This window comes from Vulpes vulpes, chromosome X (genome assembly GCF_048418805.1).
Source record: "Vulpes vulpes isolate BD-2025 chromosome X, VulVul3, whole genome shotgun sequence".
Taxonomy (NCBI): Eukaryota; Metazoa; Chordata; class Mammalia; order Carnivora; family Canidae; genus Vulpes; species Vulpes vulpes.
Window position 1 is genome coordinate 119054841 of NC_132796.1, and position 16172 is coordinate 119071012.

At 53.0% G+C, this 16172-nt stretch overlaps 1 protein-coding gene across 1 annotated transcript; it reads left to right on the plus strand.

The window, feature by feature from the left end:
- Nucleotides 1-4015: 4015 nt before the first annotated feature.
- On the plus strand, nucleotides 4016-8940 carry LOC140596311 (melanoma-associated antigen 8-like). The gene is made up of 3 exons (XM_072744962.1): nucleotides 4016-4156; nucleotides 7066-7159; nucleotides 7322-8940. The coding sequence occupies exon 3, from the start codon at nucleotides 7343-7345 to the stop codon at nucleotides 8426-8428; it is 1086 nt and encodes a 361-aa protein (XP_072601063.1). The 5' UTR covers nucleotides 4016-4156; nucleotides 7066-7159; nucleotides 7322-7342; the 3' UTR covers nucleotides 8429-8940.
- The last annotated feature ends 7232 nt before the right edge of the window (nucleotides 8941-16172 follow it).

Here is a 16172-nt window from a genome sequence, read left to right on the forward strand (position 1 = left end):
TTGCCAACATACAGAATAACACCCAGTGCTCATCCTGTCAAGTGCCCCCCCAGTGCCCGTCACCCATTCACCCCACCCCCCGCCGTCCTCTCCTTCCACCACCCCTACTTCGTTTCCCAGAGTTAGGAGTCTTCATGTTCTGTCTCCCTTTCTGATATTTCCTACCCATTTCTTCTCCCTTCCCTTCTATTCCCTTTCACTATTATTTATATTCCCCAAATGAATGAGACCATATAATGTTTACAGCCATACCACCCTGAACATGCCCGATCTCGTCTAATGGCGCCTTTTCTTTTTTTTTTTTTTTTTTTAATTTTTTATTTTTATTTATTTATTTTTTTTTTTAATTAACTTTTATTGGTGTTCAATTTACCAACATACAGAAAAACACCCAGTGCTCATCCCGTCAAGTGTCCACCTCAGTGCCCATCACCCATTCCCCTCCAACACCCGCCCTCCTCCCCTTCCACCACCCCTAGTTCGTTTCCCCGAGTTAGGAGTCTTTATGTTCCGTCTCCCTTCCTGATATTTCCCAACATTTCTTTTCCCTTCCTTTATATTCCCTTTCACTATTATTCATATTCCCCAAATGAATGAGAACATACACTGTTTATCCTTCTCCGATTGACTTATTTCACTCAGCATAATACCCTCCAGTTCCATCCACGTTGAAGCAAATGGTGGGTATTTGTCATTTCTAATTGCTGAGTAATATTCCATTGTATACATAAACCACATCTTCTTTATCCATTCATCTTTCGATGGACACCGAGGCTCCTTCCACAGTTTGGCTATTGTGGCCATTGCTGATAGAAACATCGGGGTGCAGGTGTCCCGACGTTTCATTGCATCTGAATCTTTGGGGTAAATCCCCAACAGTGCAATTGCTGGGTCGTAGGGCAGGTCTATTTTTAACTCTTTGAGGAACCTCCACACAGTTTTCCAGAGTGGCTGCACCAGTTCACATTCCCACCAACAGTGTAAGAGGGTTCCCTTTTCTCCGCATCCTCTCCAACATTTGTTGTTTCCTGCCTTGTTAATTTTCCCCATTCTCACTGGTGTGAGGTGGTATCTCATTGTGGTTTTGATTTGTATTTCCCTGATGGCAAGTGATGCAGAGCATTTTCTCATGTGCTTGTTGGCCACGTCCATGTCTTCCTCTGTGAGATTTCTCTTCATGTCTTTTGCCCATTTCATGATTGGATTGTTTGTTTCTTTGGTGTTGAGTTTAATAAGTTCTTTATAGATTTTGGAAATTAGCCCTTTATCTGATATGTCATTTGCAAATATCTTCTCCCATTCTGTAGGTTGTCTTTTAGTTTTGTTGACTGTATCCTTTGCTGTGCAAAAGCTTCTTATCTTGATGAAGTCCCAATAGTTCATTTTTGCTTTTGTTTCTTTTGCCTTTGTGGATGTATCTTGCAAGAAGTTACTGTGGCCAAGTTCAAAAAGGGTGTGGCCTGTGTTCTCCTCTAGGATTTTGATGGAATCTTGTCTCACATTTAGATCTTTCATCCATTTTGAGTTTATCTTTGTGTATGGTGAAAGAGAGTGGTCCAGTTTCATTCTTCTGCATGTGGATGTCCAATTTTCCCAGCACCATTTATTGAAGAGACTGTCTTTCTTCCAATGGATAGTCTTTCCTCCTTTATCGAATATTAGATGACCGTACATTTCAGGGTCCACTTCTGGGTTCTCTATTCTGTTCCATTGATCTATGTGTCTGTTTTTGTGCCAGTACCACACTGTCTTGATGACCACAGCTTTGTAGTACAACCTGAAATCTGGCATTGTGATGCCCCCAGCTATGGTTTTCTTTTTTAAAATTCCCCTGGCTATTCGGGGTCTTTTCTGATTCCACACAAATCTTAAAATAATTTGTTCTAACTCTCTGAAGAAAGTCCATGGTATTTTGATAGGGATTGCATTAAACGTATAAATTGCCCTGGGTAACCTTGACATTTTTACAATATTAATTCTGCCAATCCATGAGCATGGAATATTTTTCCATCTCTTTGTGTCTTCCTCAATTTCTTTCAGAAGTGTTCTATAGTTTTTAGGGTATAGATCTTTTACCTCTTTGGTTAGGTTTATTCCTAGGTATCTTATGCTTTTGGGTGCAATTGTAAATGGGATTGACTCCTTAATTTCTCTTTCTTCAGTCTCATTGTTAGTGTATAGAAATGTAATGGCGCCTTTTCTTATTCAACTGGTGAGGAAGGGTGGGCTCCAGTGCAAGAGAAGTCGCGTGCATGGGCTGGAGAATCTCCTGATAGACCATGTTTCCTAGGAAGGAAGCACCGTGGACCATCCTGTCGAGAGCATCCCCACCTCCAAGATGGTGTTTGGACCTGGGAAGAGACGTCCATGGTGATACCCTCAATATTAGTTTCCCTTGGAATTCTCGGGTATGTGAGCAGTTGGAGAACTGTGAGTTTTATCCATGAAGGTGGAAGGCCCAGGCAGGGGGCACGCTCCGCATTCTGTGTCAGTGAATGACCCTACAGCAACTTGATTCACATATGCATATGTATATGTATGTATGTATGCATGCAATTTTTAAGGAAACATGGAAAAATTCCTCTGATACGTGGATTTCTGGTTAAGTACAGGCATATATATGCCATTTTGGGTCACTTTTTTTTTTATCATTTTGGATTGCTTTTTAATACTCTGCTCCTGACATCCTTGTTAAGGCTGAGCATAGGTCCACCAGAATTCAATATTTACTTCCTCTAACCTTGCCTCAGGCAGCTGGAAGCTCTGCAGTAACTAAAAGTACTCATGAAAAACAGAGCAAGGACAACTTTGGGTCCAGGAGGTAGCTTTCCATGAATCCGTCCTAACGCCCTTTACCTAAGTGGAAAATGTCCATGATGCAGGGAGGACAGAGGGGACCTCACAGGGGTCAGGCCCCAGCGTCAGCCCAAAAGACCCCAGGGCCGCATGGGGACAAGGTCAAGTGTGACTTGTGCATCCAGGTCCCAGAGAGCCTGTGGGCCTGGTGGCAGGAGCAGATGTTCAGGCAGGAGAGGTGAGGGCCCTGGCGGGTATCGGGAGGGAAAGCAAGGGATGAACCCGGAGGGAGGACAGAGGGAACCCCAGCAGAAGGCCATCAGCGATGTCAGGCCTGCATGGCCCCTGGGCTGGGAGGGAGAACCGCGGGGAGGGGGGCAGCACAGCCAGATTTCGACATCCGGGTTTCCCGAGAGACTGACCGCCCTTGGATTCAGAAGCAGGGTGTCCCTCAGGTGGACAGAGCGTGGACCCAGGTCCTCCCGGTGAGGATATGGAGGGATGATGGAGGGACTCGGGACTTCAGAAACCTCAGCCCGGGAAGGCCGCGCAGGAGTGGGATGGGGCCAGATGGAGGCGGCAGGTGCGGCAGGCCTGGCACATCCGGGTACCCGGGAGACTGGGGCCTGGTGTGGCGGGAGCACACGGTGAGGGCGGAGGGAGGGTCCCGGGGCTAAGGGGACTGAGGGATGGGCCCTGAGGGGGACAGAGAGGACTCAGCAGAAGGTCTGCAGGGATGGGAGCCCCCCAACCCCGGCCGACTGGAGATCTTCCGTTGGGCAGGTGCCAGTCAGACTTTCCCGTCTGGGTCCCTAAGAGACTGGGGTTCCTTGGCGACAGGAGCGGGGCCTGGACGGTGGGCAGAGGGGGGTGGGGACCCAGGTGCCGCAGGGATTTCCGGTGAGCACGGGGAGGAGGGGCGGGATGCGGAACCCTAGGCTCCAGGGGGGTCAGTCCCCGGAAGGTGGGGGGGGATGATGGGGCATCAAACACGTGATGAGGGCCCAATTCCGCATCCGGGTCTCTGAGAGACTTGGCGTTTGGAGCGGCTCTTAGGTGCTCAGAGTCCACGGCTGAGGAGCGAAGGGGAGGCAAGGTAGGAACCCCGAGGGAGGACAGAGGGGACCCGGCGGAGGGCAGGGCCCACGGTGAGCCCGGGAAGGCCGCGGGGGAGCGGGATGGGGCCGGATGGTGGCAGCGGGTGCGACAGGCCTGGCACATCCGGGTACCCGAGAGCCTGAGGCCCGGTGTGGCGGGAGCAGACGCTGAGGGGGTCGGGGGGAGGGTCCCGGGGCTAAGGGGAGGTGAGGGATGGACCCTGAGGGGGACAGAGGGGACCCGGCGGAGGTCAGCGCCCACGGTGAGCCCGGGAAGGCCGCGGGGGAGCGGGATGGGGCCAGATGGAGGCGGCGGGTGCGGCAGGCCTGGCACATCCGGGTACCCGAGAGCCTGAGGCCGGGTGTGGCGGGAGCAGACGCTGAGGGCAGAGGGGAGGGTCCCGAGGCTAGGGGGAGGCAGGGATGGACCCCCAGGGGGACAGAGGGGACCCCAGTAGAGGGTCACAAGGGCTGTGAGGCCCCCTGGGATGGGCACTTGCCCTCCGTGGGATATGGGTGCTCAGACTTCCACATCCGGGCCTCCCGAGACACGGGGCACCTGGCGTCAGGAGCAGGGCCTAGGACACGTGGGCAGAGGGCAGGGCCCCGGGTGCTGCTGGGATTCCCGGGGAGGATGCGGAAGAGGCCCGGGGGACCCCACACCCCAGCCCAGAGTCGGTCCCGGGAAGGTCATAGGGGGGATGGGAACACGTAGTGAGGCCCCACTTTCACATCCAGGGTCTGGGAGACCAGGGGGCTGGTGTTCAGAGCAGGGCCTCCCTGAGGGGGCAGAGGGTGGGCCCAGGTCCTGCTGGGTTCCTGCCGAGGATGTCCATGGAGGACGGAGGGACCCCACACCCCAGTCCACAGTCAGTCCCGGGAGGCAGGCAGTGGAGCCCGGCAGAGGCCCAGGCACCCAGGGAGCTCCGCCAGCAGGGGTGGGTAGAAGGGCCCAGGGAGCCTGTCCCCCGCCCCCAAGCTCAGCCCCCTCTGTGAGCCCTGGGAAGCCCCCGGGCTGGGTCATGGTCCTGATGGAAAGACGGTCACTCCCTGTCCCCGTAGGGGTCCGGGCGGAGGGGAGGGCCTTGGTGTGAGCGGCCCGGCCTCAGGACGGCTGCGCGAGGGACCCAGGGTCAGGTAGGGCTGGAGGTGAGGAACCCCGAGGAACTGAGACCCCCGAGGGAGTGGGTCCCCAGGGAGCCGCCAGCGCCGAGACCCTGCCTCTGCTTCAGCCTCGGGAGCCTGCCGGGGGTGGACGAGTCCCGAGCTGCGTGGAAGCTTATGCGACAGGGCCTCCCACACTGTGGCCATTGGGCTGGAGCACTGCCTCCAGGGTGTGGGCAGCGGCGGGGTTGGGTGGGGTGGGGGGCAATGGCCCACGTGTGGTTGGCAGCCAAGGCCAGGACCACAGGGGCACTGCAGCCCTAGGGACGCAGCCTAGAATGGGTCCTGGGAACCCCCGGCCCCGATGACCACCTGGGGCGTGTCCTGGCTTGGCAGCCAAGTCTCCTAGAGCCTGGGGGCTTGGTGGAAGGAGCAGGCTGGGGGCCAGCTCGGGGCCTGGTGGGATTGAAGGTGAAGACCAGAGGGAGGACTGATGGACCCTGGGCCCTAGCACGTGCAGTACAGGGAGGCAGGAGGCAGGAGGCAGGAGGCCCCGTGCAGGATGAGTCGATGCTTCCATCCTGATGTCCACCTGTGTGTGTTAGAGCCTGAGGGCTTGTGCTTCAAAGGCACAGGGCCTTGGGGGTGTTTGGGGTGAGGGTGTGTGTGGAGGGCACGCGACCTGTGGGGAGTCAGAGTGAGGACTTTGGGGACACCCTGGCTCATCCCACCCATCAGGTGAACAAAGAAGCCAGTGCAGCAGATTGGGTCGGAGTGAGGCCCTGCCCTTTGGGCAGCCCACAGAGGACGGGAGAGCGCTGGTCCTCAGTGGCATGCTGTCCCTGGGGCGGGTGGGCGGCAGGAAGGTGGGCTGACCTGGGGAGGGTGAGGTCTTGGTGTGAGGGGCACGTGTCCTCTATGGGAGATTGGGGGCCCGGAGGAAGAGCAGGCCCTGACAGGATAATGATGAGGACCCTCCCGGGAGCCTGAGGGCATTCACGCCCCAGGCAGAGGGGCCGGAATCCAGGCCTGCCCTTCCTGATCTTGCTGGGGGACTTGGTGGGGGGTTTGTGACTGTGACCCGCCTGGACGGGGACACAGGACACAACAGGGTACCTCCTCCTGCTCCTCTCCCAGTTCTCAGGGAGGTGAGGACCCCACTGGGAGAGGTCCCAGTCAGGGCTTGGGAGGAAGCCCATCTAGGGGATAGATACCCAGGAGTCCTAGGGCCTGCCAAGAGTCAGTGCGGGGACCCCCGCCCACCCCACATTGAAGGGGTGAGTGGCTCCCAAGCCAGCCCTCAAGCCCAGGAGGGGATGTCCCAGAAATCTGGGTGCCCCTCCCTGGCAGCCCTGGGAAGGAACCCGGGGCGGGGCCTGTGCCACAGAGCCCCTCCTCTTGTTTAGGTCCCTGGGCTCAGGGAGGGGAGGGCCTGGGCCTGAGGGTCTGGACTCAGGTCAACAGAGGAGGTGGGTGCCCTGCCCTGGTTCTGTTCCCAGTCCTGGCGGGGGTCGAGGTGAGAAATGAGGGGATGCCTCCCACAACAGGATCCCTAGGGACCAGGCCACCCGGCCACGTGTGTGGGCCATGGGGAGAGGCAGAACGGGTGGGCCGACTGATTTCTCTGGACTTTGGCTGGTGGCAGGTCGTAGCAGGGGGCCTTGCAAGGAGCCAGGCGGGTGTTTCAGGGCCAGCTGGGGAGTCTTCCCAGGCCTTGTGTGGGGTCCAGGTGAAGAGCGAGAGGCGCTCCATCCCAGCCCAGATGGAAGCCAGACCTGGCCCATCCCTTGTGCATGATCCAGGACCAGTCCTGGAGACTTTGGCAGGTGTGGCCACGGCTGGGCCCCTGGCTTCCTCCTGTGGAGTGTCGGGGTCCTGTGTTCTTGCAGGGATATTTGGCCTGAGAAGGACAGGGCCATGGCAGGCCCTTGAGAGGTCCGGGTGGGTACCTTCCCACCTGGACTGCCAGGGACCTCCCAGAGTACGAGCTAGCCCTCCTGTCCACACTGGGCCCCAGGGCTGGGCTGGCAGTCTGCACCCTGAGGACCCTCCTCCTTCCCTCCTGCAGGGACTTCAAGAACTGGCAGCGGAGGCCTCGGTCTGAGGCGGGGGTCCCTCAGGACACAGAGCTGAGGACGTGTGGGCCAGAGCCACTTGTCCAGGTGAGGTGCACACTCTCTGTGAGCCTGGTGTCAGGGGCTCTCCCAGCCCAACACAGGGGAGCCCTCTGCAGGGGAGCCCAGTATGGCCCCCTGTGAGCCCTGGCACCTCAGGGTCTCTTGGCCGGGCTGCCCCCTGACAGGCCTTCCCTCCTGTCTCTTCAGGTTCAGCCCGAATCTGCCACCATGTCCCTCGGGAAGAGCAATGAGCTTTGGGAGCTGGGAGAAGACCCGGAAGAGGCCCAGGGCCTGCTGGATACCCAGCAGTCCAGGGCTGAGGAGGAGGAGGGGCAGGTTCCATCTCCCCCATCTCCCTCTCTGTCCTCCTCCCCTTACTTCTCCTTATCTGGTGTGTTACCTGGCACCCCACAGGAGGGCTCTGCTCTTGAGGGGTCCCTGAGTCCTCTCCAGAGCTCTCAGAGTGCCTACTCCTTCCCCTTCGATGGGGCAGCCAGTGGCCTTGGCCAGCCCCAGCCTGCTGGCCCCAACAGCCCAGGGGAGGTAGTTGCAAGTGAAAGTGAAGGGCAGGAAGATTCTGACCCGTACCCCAGTGGTGAGGCATCGGGTGGCCTTGGCCAGCCCCAGCCTGCTGTCCCCAGCAGCCAAGAGGAGGTGGGGTCATCCGCACCTGAACAGCAGGAAGATGAGCAGCCCGAGGGCAGTTTCCACATGAAGACGGCTGCACTGGTGATGTTACTGCTCCTCAAGTATCGCATCAAGCAGCCCATCAGCAAGGAACAGATGCTGGAGGTCATCACCCCAGAATTCCAGGATGACTTCCCTGTCATCTTGAGCCAAGCGTCTCGCTGCTTGAGGCTGGTCCTTGGCCTAGACGTGATAGAAGTGGATCCCATCGAGCACTGCTATCACCTCAACATCATCCTGGGCCTCACCTGGGATGGGATGGTGAGCGGTCAGGGGGGCCTGCCCAAGACTAGCCTCCTGGGGCTGGTCCTGGGGTTGATCGTCCTGGAGGACGACTGTGCCCCCGAGGAGGAGGTGTGGGAGGCGCTGAGGGTCATGGAGGTATACGATGGCCAGGAGCACATCATCTATGGGGAGCCCAGGGACCTCCTCACCAATGTCTGGGTGCAGGAAGGCTACCTGGAGTGCCGGCTGGTGGTGGGCAGTAACCCTGCCCGCTACGAGTTCCTGTGGGGGCCCAGGGCCCATGTGGAAACCAGCAAGTTTCAGGTTATGGACTACGCGTTCCAGGTCAGTAGCAGCCTCATGGTTTCTTCCCTGGCCCTGTGTGAACAGATTCTGAGATAAGGAAGAGGGGGCCACAGCCCCAGAGGTGGCCAGGCCCTTTCCAAGCTTTGGTGGGGCCGGCATGAAGGGAGGCCTTAGGGTGCTTCCTCCTGGTGTTGTCCTGTTGGGTGTGTAAAGAGAAAGTCCAGGGCGTTCTAAGGAGTTAAGGGCCAGGGCAGGTTGGGGGAGAGCATGGCCAAGAGCCTCTCTGGGGGCCTGGGCTCTGCAACACCCTGAAATACAGAGCTTAGTGTCCTTGAGGAAGCTCTCAATATTTGTCCCTTGGGATAGAAGGTTTCCTCAGCCCAGTGTGTCAGTGACACACCCCCCTTTGCGTTCGTACTTCCCCAGTTCAAGAGTTAACAGTTTTGTCATGTCCTGTAAACAAGTTGGAGGACCTTGCCTCTTTGTTTGGGTTGTGGATGAAATCACAGGGCATTGGCGTTGGAATCGGTTGGAAAGGCCAAGAGTGGAGCAGGCAAGAGCTGGAGCGTGGAAATAGGAAAATAAACCTTGTTCACTTTTGCTTCTTACCCGTGCCGTGTGTCATTTTTCCAAAGTAACATAGATGTGTGCTCGTGCATTCACTTGGTTTTTCGGGAACGTGAGAGAAGGGTCTTGTCTGAGGCCAGGGGAGCCCTGCTGGCGGCTCCCTCACGGCCACACAGCGGCTGAGCTCTGCTCCCTGCGAGGCCCTGTGTGTGAGCAGTGAGGACACAAGGGCCCGGGGCCACGCAGCCTTTGGGGACTGTGTCTAGCGGCCGCTGTCCTGCAGGAAGGGGGGGAGGGGTGCCCTGAGACCTGGGCCAGCCTGCCAGCCCCAAGTGGCAGAAGGATGAGGGGGTGGGGTGGCTCCTGGGCCAGGCTCTGCAGGGGCCAAGGCCCCCGTGGCTGGGGTTCTCTCGTCACGGTGACTCCTTGTGTGCAGCTGATGACCATGATGTTGAGGGGTGACACGCCCGTACATGGAGACAGGGTGCCTTAGGAGTGGGAGCAAAGTCTAACATGGTCAGTTGCTCTGAGAAGTTCCTTCTGGATCATGGACGAACCAGAGAGTTATGTCTTCCAGGGGCAGGAGAGGAAGCTGTCCTGCACTCTGGTCCCAGTGCAGTGGAACACAGTGCACAGACTAGGTGTTTTATATGCATCCTGTGCAAGGATTTCCGGAGGAACACAGCCCTATATTCCTTGAAGTGGAGCCCCGAAGACTCTCCACTGACTCTCTTGTTCCTGACCATGGAAAGTCAGAACCCACGGCATCAAAAAGACATTTAATTTGGTTATCTTGGGTGTCACTGGGACAGCTGTACGTCAGCAAGGTCTAGGTTTGGGTGCGGAGAATTGAAGGAAAGCAGTGGTTTGGGTGCAAGAGCAGCCGGGAGGGAGGGAAGGAGTCGGTCTTTGACTCGAACTGTAGGCTTGTCGCACCTCTGTGCTGTATCCAGCTGGGACAACTCCCCGCACCCGAGTTCCACACATAGCCTCCTATAGCCCACATACAGCCCCTGATTTAGAAAATGGATTGAGTTTCGTATTTGAAGCACCCTCTCTGGCCGATTAGCTGGTCCAGGTCAGGTTGAGCTGCAGGTACTCTAACTCTGGCCGGGCTAACAAAACCTATCCCAGAGGAGAGTGCGGGAGGCCCCGGGGTCAGGACAGCATTGAACATAGCTGCCGTTCATCCAGGTTCCAATGTATGCCAGGCGCCGTGCAGGGGGCTTCCCGTCCCCAACACACATTCCTGCCGTCCGACGGGGCGGGGCGGCTCCAAACCACCTACTTCCCAGGTGACAACCCCGAGGCTCTCAGGGTTGGTCCTTTTCCCAGGATCACATGGCTGGTGAGTGACGAGGCGGAGACTAGAAGCCTGGTGTGAAGCCATGTCGAGTCCATGCTGTCCCCTCCCCGCCCAGCCTGTGGCCAGCCTTCAGACTCCTACATCAGGAGTGAGGACAGCGTGGTGTCTCTCAGGTGACAAAAGGAAGGATGCCGTGGCGAAGGTTCTGAGACCCGGGCTAAGGAAGGCAGGTGACAATGAGAATCAAACAGGATTTGGGTCGTGTCTGTGGGCTCGTTAACCTAGAGTTCTTCTGTCTGAGCCCCAGAGGTCTTCGGGAACTGGCTGCCCAGGTGCTGGCAATGTTTCCAGACTTAGCACTTTCCCGAATGACAGACAGCGCCTTCCCCTGGTTTTCCCCTCGTGTTCTTCTGTCTACCTCTTGGACCTGGCCCGCTAATGAGTCATCACTGGTCCGCGTAGAACAGGTAGGAATCACCTTCTCTCCCCCGACACAGAACCTAACTCTGTAGTAGCCTCTGGCCATTAAATACATAAAACGAATCGTCCCCGCTGAGATTACAGAATCATTTGAAAACTAGACGTGGTCCTGTATTTGGAGGTATTTGGAAGTAGGTGTCACACAAGAGATGCTTGAAAAAGTTCAAAGAAGTCCAAGGCAAATGTGACCTCAGAAACTCCTCCCAGGGATAAAGTCAGTTGTCACAACAAATCATGTAGTCGCGTCTGGTTGAGCACCTACTATATAACGAGAGTGTCCCTGGCTCAGGAGGCCTCCCGGGGCTTCTGAGGTCGTGGCGTAGCAGGGGCGGGAGTCACGTGCTGTGGCAGGATGGCTGCCTGTGTCACCAGGACTGGCTCAAGGTGCACATGTTTGCGGGGTGGGTGGGAATCCTGTGGAGATGGCGCCTTTTCTTATTCAACTGGTGAGGAAGGGTGGGCTCCAGTGCAGGAGAAGGCACATGCATGGGCTGGGGAATCTCCTGATAGACCACGTTTTCTAGGAAGGAAGCACCGTGGACCATCCTGTGGAGAGCATCCTCACCTCCAAGATGGTGTTTGGACCTGGGAAGAGATGTCCGTGGTGATACGCTCAATTTTAGTTTCCCTTGCGAATTCTCAGGTTATGTGAGCAATTGGAGAACTGTGAGTTTTATCCATGAAGGTGGAAGGCCCAGGCAGGGGGCACGCTCCGCATTTTGAGTCTGTGAATGATACTGTCTAGCAACTTGATTGATTCATCATTCATCCAGCAGATTTATTGAACATATGCTGAGAAAGAATATTAAGTAAGCAAAGCAAAATAACATGACAAAGCACTTAATTCAGCCTGAGTGGGAGGATGGTGAGTGATTTGATGTGAAAGTGTTTTAGATAGTTGGTAGATTGATGTGGTGGGGAGAGTCTCTAATGACCCTGACTTGTGGGGTTTCTCACTTGGGAGAAACTCTCCCTCTCACCAGTGAATGAGGATAAGGGAAGAAGAATTGTTGGTGAGTTGTTGAGGAAAGTTTGGAGGAGACAGGGTGAACCGTGTAAGTGATGAGCCCTTGCCAGCTGTCCAGATGGGGCTGTCCGGTGAGTAGTAGGAAACAGAGGTCTAACAGGAGAGAAGCTTAGGCTGGGCATTTTTAGGCTGCATCAGTAGGGGTAATTTGAGACCATAGGTTTAGGTTTAAAAAAGTGTTGCATTGATAGCTAAACTATACTGTCTTCTCTCCAGAAGACACAACTGGCAACTAAAGGTACAGATTAAATTTGGGAAAGAGTCTGAGGAGGGGCAAGATGGTGGAAGAGTAGGGTCCCCAAATCACCTTTCCCCACCAAATTACCTAGATAACCTTAAAATCATTCTGAAAATCTACGAATTCGGCCTGAGATTTAAAGAGGGAATAGCAGGAATGCTACAGTGAGAAGAGTTCGCACTTCTATCAAGGTAGGAAGACAGGGGAAAAGAAATAAAGAAACAAAAGGCCTCCAAGGGGGAGGGGCCCCGCGAGGAGCTGGGCTAAGGCCGGGGCGACTGTCCCCAGGACAGGAGAGCCCCGTCCTAGAGAAGCAGGAGCTTCACCAACCTTCCCGGCAGAAAGGGGCCCGCAGGGAGTTAGCGCAGGATCCAGGAGGGCGGGGATGCCCTCAGGCTCCCAGGGACAGTAACAGACACCTGCGCCCCGGGGAGATGCGCCGAGCTCCCTAGAGGGCTGGACCCGGGAGCAGCTCGGAGGTGCTCGGCGGAGGCTCTGCGGGGAGGCGGCTGCGCGACCGGGAGTGCGAATCCATCAACGCTGGCCTGGGAGCACAGGGCGCCAAGGACACAGCCCAGGATCCGGCCTCCCCCTGGGACAGGCAAAGGCCAGGAAGGCCCAGGACCGCAAAGACGCTCCTGCCCGGAGCTGAGCAGATCAGCAGCCCCGCCCCCGGAGCCTCCAGGCCCTGCAGATGGAGAGCCCTGGAGTTACTGCGGGAGCTGAATCCAGGGCTCCAGAGCTGACCGCTGCCACTGCGGTTGTTCCTCCTGGGGCCTCACGGGGTAAACAACCCCCACTGAGCCCTGCACCAGGCAGGGGCAGAGCAGCTCCCCCAAGTGCTAACACCTGAAAATCAGCACAGCAGGCCCCTCCCCCAGAAGACCAACTAGACACACAAGTTCCAGGGGAAGTCAAGGGACTTAAAGTATACAGAATCAGAAGATACTCCCCGGTGGTTTTTTTTTTTTCTTTTTTTTTTTTTATTTTGCTTTTTTGCTTTTTGATTTCTGTTTGCTTCCCCGCCCTTTTTTTTCCCTTTCTTTATCTTCTCTTTTTTCTTTTTTTCTTCCTTATTTCTTTTTTCTTTTTCTCTTTTCTTTCCCGAGGGCGCCAAAAGGGACAGAGGGCCAGAATATGTATTTGAACAAATCATAGCTGAAAACTTTCCTATTCTGGGAAGGGAAACAGGCATTCAGATCCAGGAAATAGATCCCCGCCTAAAATCAATAAAAACTGTTCAACACCTCGACATTAAATAGTGAAGCTTGCAAATTCCAAAGATAAAGAGAAGATCCTTAAAGCAGCAAGAGACAAGAAATCCCTGACTTTTATGGGGAGGAGTATTAGGGTAACAGCAGACCTCTCCACACAGACCTGGCAGGCCAGAAAGGGCTGGCAGGATATATTCAGGGTCCTAAATGAGAAGAACATGCAACCAAGAATACTTTATTCAGCAAGGCTCTCATTCCAAATGGAAGGAGAGATAAAGAGCTTCCAAGACAGGCAGGAACTGAAAGAATATGTGACCTCCAAACCAGCTCTGCAAGAAATTTTAAGGGGGACTCTTCAAATTCCCCTTTAAGAAGAAGTTCAGTGGAACAATCCACAAAAACAAGGACTGAATAGATATCATGACAACACTAAACTCATATCTGTCAATAGTAACTCTGAACGTGAACGGGCTTAATGACCCCATCAAAAGGCGCAGGGTTTCAGAGTGCATAAAAAAGCAGGACCCATCTATTTGCTGTCTACAAGAGACTCATTTTAGACAGAAGGACACCATTTACCATTCAAAAGGTCCTCAAAAGAAAGCAGGGGTAGCCATCCTTATATCAGATAAACTAAAATTTACCCCGAAGACTGTAGTGAGAGATGAAGAGGGACACTATATCATACTCAAAGGATCTATCCAACAAGAGATCGTAACAATCCTCAATATATATGCCCCGAATGTGGGAGCTGCCAAATATATAAATCAATTAATAACCAAAGTGAAGACATACTTAGATAATAATACACTTATACTTGGTGACTTCAATCTAGCTCTTTCTATACTCCATAGGTCTTCTAAGCACAACATCTCCAAAGATACGAGAGCTTTAAATGATACACTGGACCAGATGGATTTCACAGATATCTACAGAACTTTACATCCAAACTCAACTGAATACACATTCTTCTCAAGTGCACATGGAACTGTCTCCAGAATAGACCACATACTGGGTCACAAACCGGGTCTGAACCGATACCAAAAGATTGGGATCGTCCCCTGCATATTCCAGACCATAATGCCTTGAAATTTGAACTAAATCACAACAAGAAGTTTGGAAAGACCTCAAACACGTGGAGGTTAAGGACTATCCTGCTAAAAGACGAAAAGGTCAACCAGGAAATTAAGGAAGAATTAAAGATTCATGGAAACTAATGAGAATGAAGATACAACCGTTCAAAATCTTTGGGATGCAGCAAAAGCAGTCCTGAGGGGGAAATACATCGCAATACAAGCATCCATTCAAAAACTGGAAAGAACTCAAATACAAAAGCTAACCTTACACATAAAGGAGCTAGAGAAAAAACAGCAAATAGATCCTACACCCAGCAGAAGAAGAGAGTTAATAAAGATTTGAGCAGAACTCAACAAAATCGAGACCAGAAGAACTGTGGAACAGATCAACAAAACCAGGAGTTGGTTCTTTGAAAGAATTAGTAAGATAGATAAACCATTAGCCAGCCTTATTAAAAAGAAGAGAGAGAAGACTCAAATTAATAAAGTCATGAATGAGAAAGGAGAGATCACTACCAACACCAAGGAAATACAAACGATTTTAAAAACATATTATGAACAGCTATACGCCAATAAATTAGGCAATCTGGAAGAAACGGACGCATTCCTGGAAAGCCACAAACTACCAAAACTGGAACAGGAAGAAATAGAAAACGTGAATAGGCCAATAACCAGGGAGGAAAATGAAGCAGTCATCAAAAACCTCCCAAGACACAAGAGTCCAGGGCCAGATGGCTTCCCAGGCGAATTCTATCAAATGTTTAAAGAAGAAACCATACCTATTCTACTAAAGCTGTTTGGAAAGATAGAAAGAGATGGAGCACTTCCAAATTCGTTCTATGAGGCCAGCATCACCTTAATTCCAAAACCAGACAAAGACCCCACCAAAAAGGAGAATTACACACCAATATCCCTGATGAACATGGATGCAGAAATTCTCAACAAGATAGTAGCCAATAGGATCCAACAGTACATTAAGAAAATTATTCACCATGACCAAGTAGGATTTATACCCGGGACACAAGGCTGGTTCAACACTCGTAAAAAAATCAATGTGATTCCTCATATCAGCAAGAGAAAAACCAAGCACCATAGGATCCTCTTATTAGATGCAGAGAAAGCATTTGACAAAATACAGCATCCATTCCTCATCAAAACCCTTCAGAGTGTAGGGATAGAGGGAACATCCCTCAACATCTTAAAAGCCATCTACGAAAAGCCCACAGCAAATATCATTCTCAATGGGGAAGCACTGGGAGCCTTTCCCCTAAGATCAGGAACAAGACAGGGATGTCCACTCTCACCACTGCTATTCAACATAGTATTGGAAGTCCTCGCCTCAGCAATCAGACAACAGAAAGACATTAAAGGCATTCAAATTGGCAAAGAAGAAGTCAAACTCTCCCTCTTCGCCGATGACATGATACTCTACGTAGAAAACCCAAAAGCCTCCACCCCAAGATTGCTAGAACTCATACAGCAATTTGGTAGCATGGCAGGATACAAAATCAATGCCCAGAAATCAGTGGTATTTCTATACACTAACAATGAGAGTGAAGAAAGAGAAATTAAGGAGTCAATCCCATTTACAATTGCACCCAAAAGCATAAGATACCTTGGAATAAACCTAACCAAAGAGGTAAAGGATCTATACCCTAAAAACTATAGAACACTTCTGAAAGAAATTGAGGAAGACACAAAGAGATGGAAAAATATTCCATGCTCATGGATTGGCAGAATTAATATTGTGAAAATGTCAATGTTACCCAGGGCAGTTTACACGTTTAATGCAATCCCTATCAAAATACCATGGACTTTCTGCAGAGAGTTAGAACAAATTATTTTAAGATTTGTGTGGAATCAGAAAAGACCCCGAATAGCCAGGGGAATTTTAAAAAAGAAAACCATATCTGGGGGCATCACAATGCCAGA

Coding starts and splice junctions, on each gene's coding strand:
- LOC140596311 (XM_072744962.1), top strand. CDS start 7,343: ATGTCCCTCGGGAAGAGCAATGAGCTTTGGGAGCTGGGAGAAGACCCG.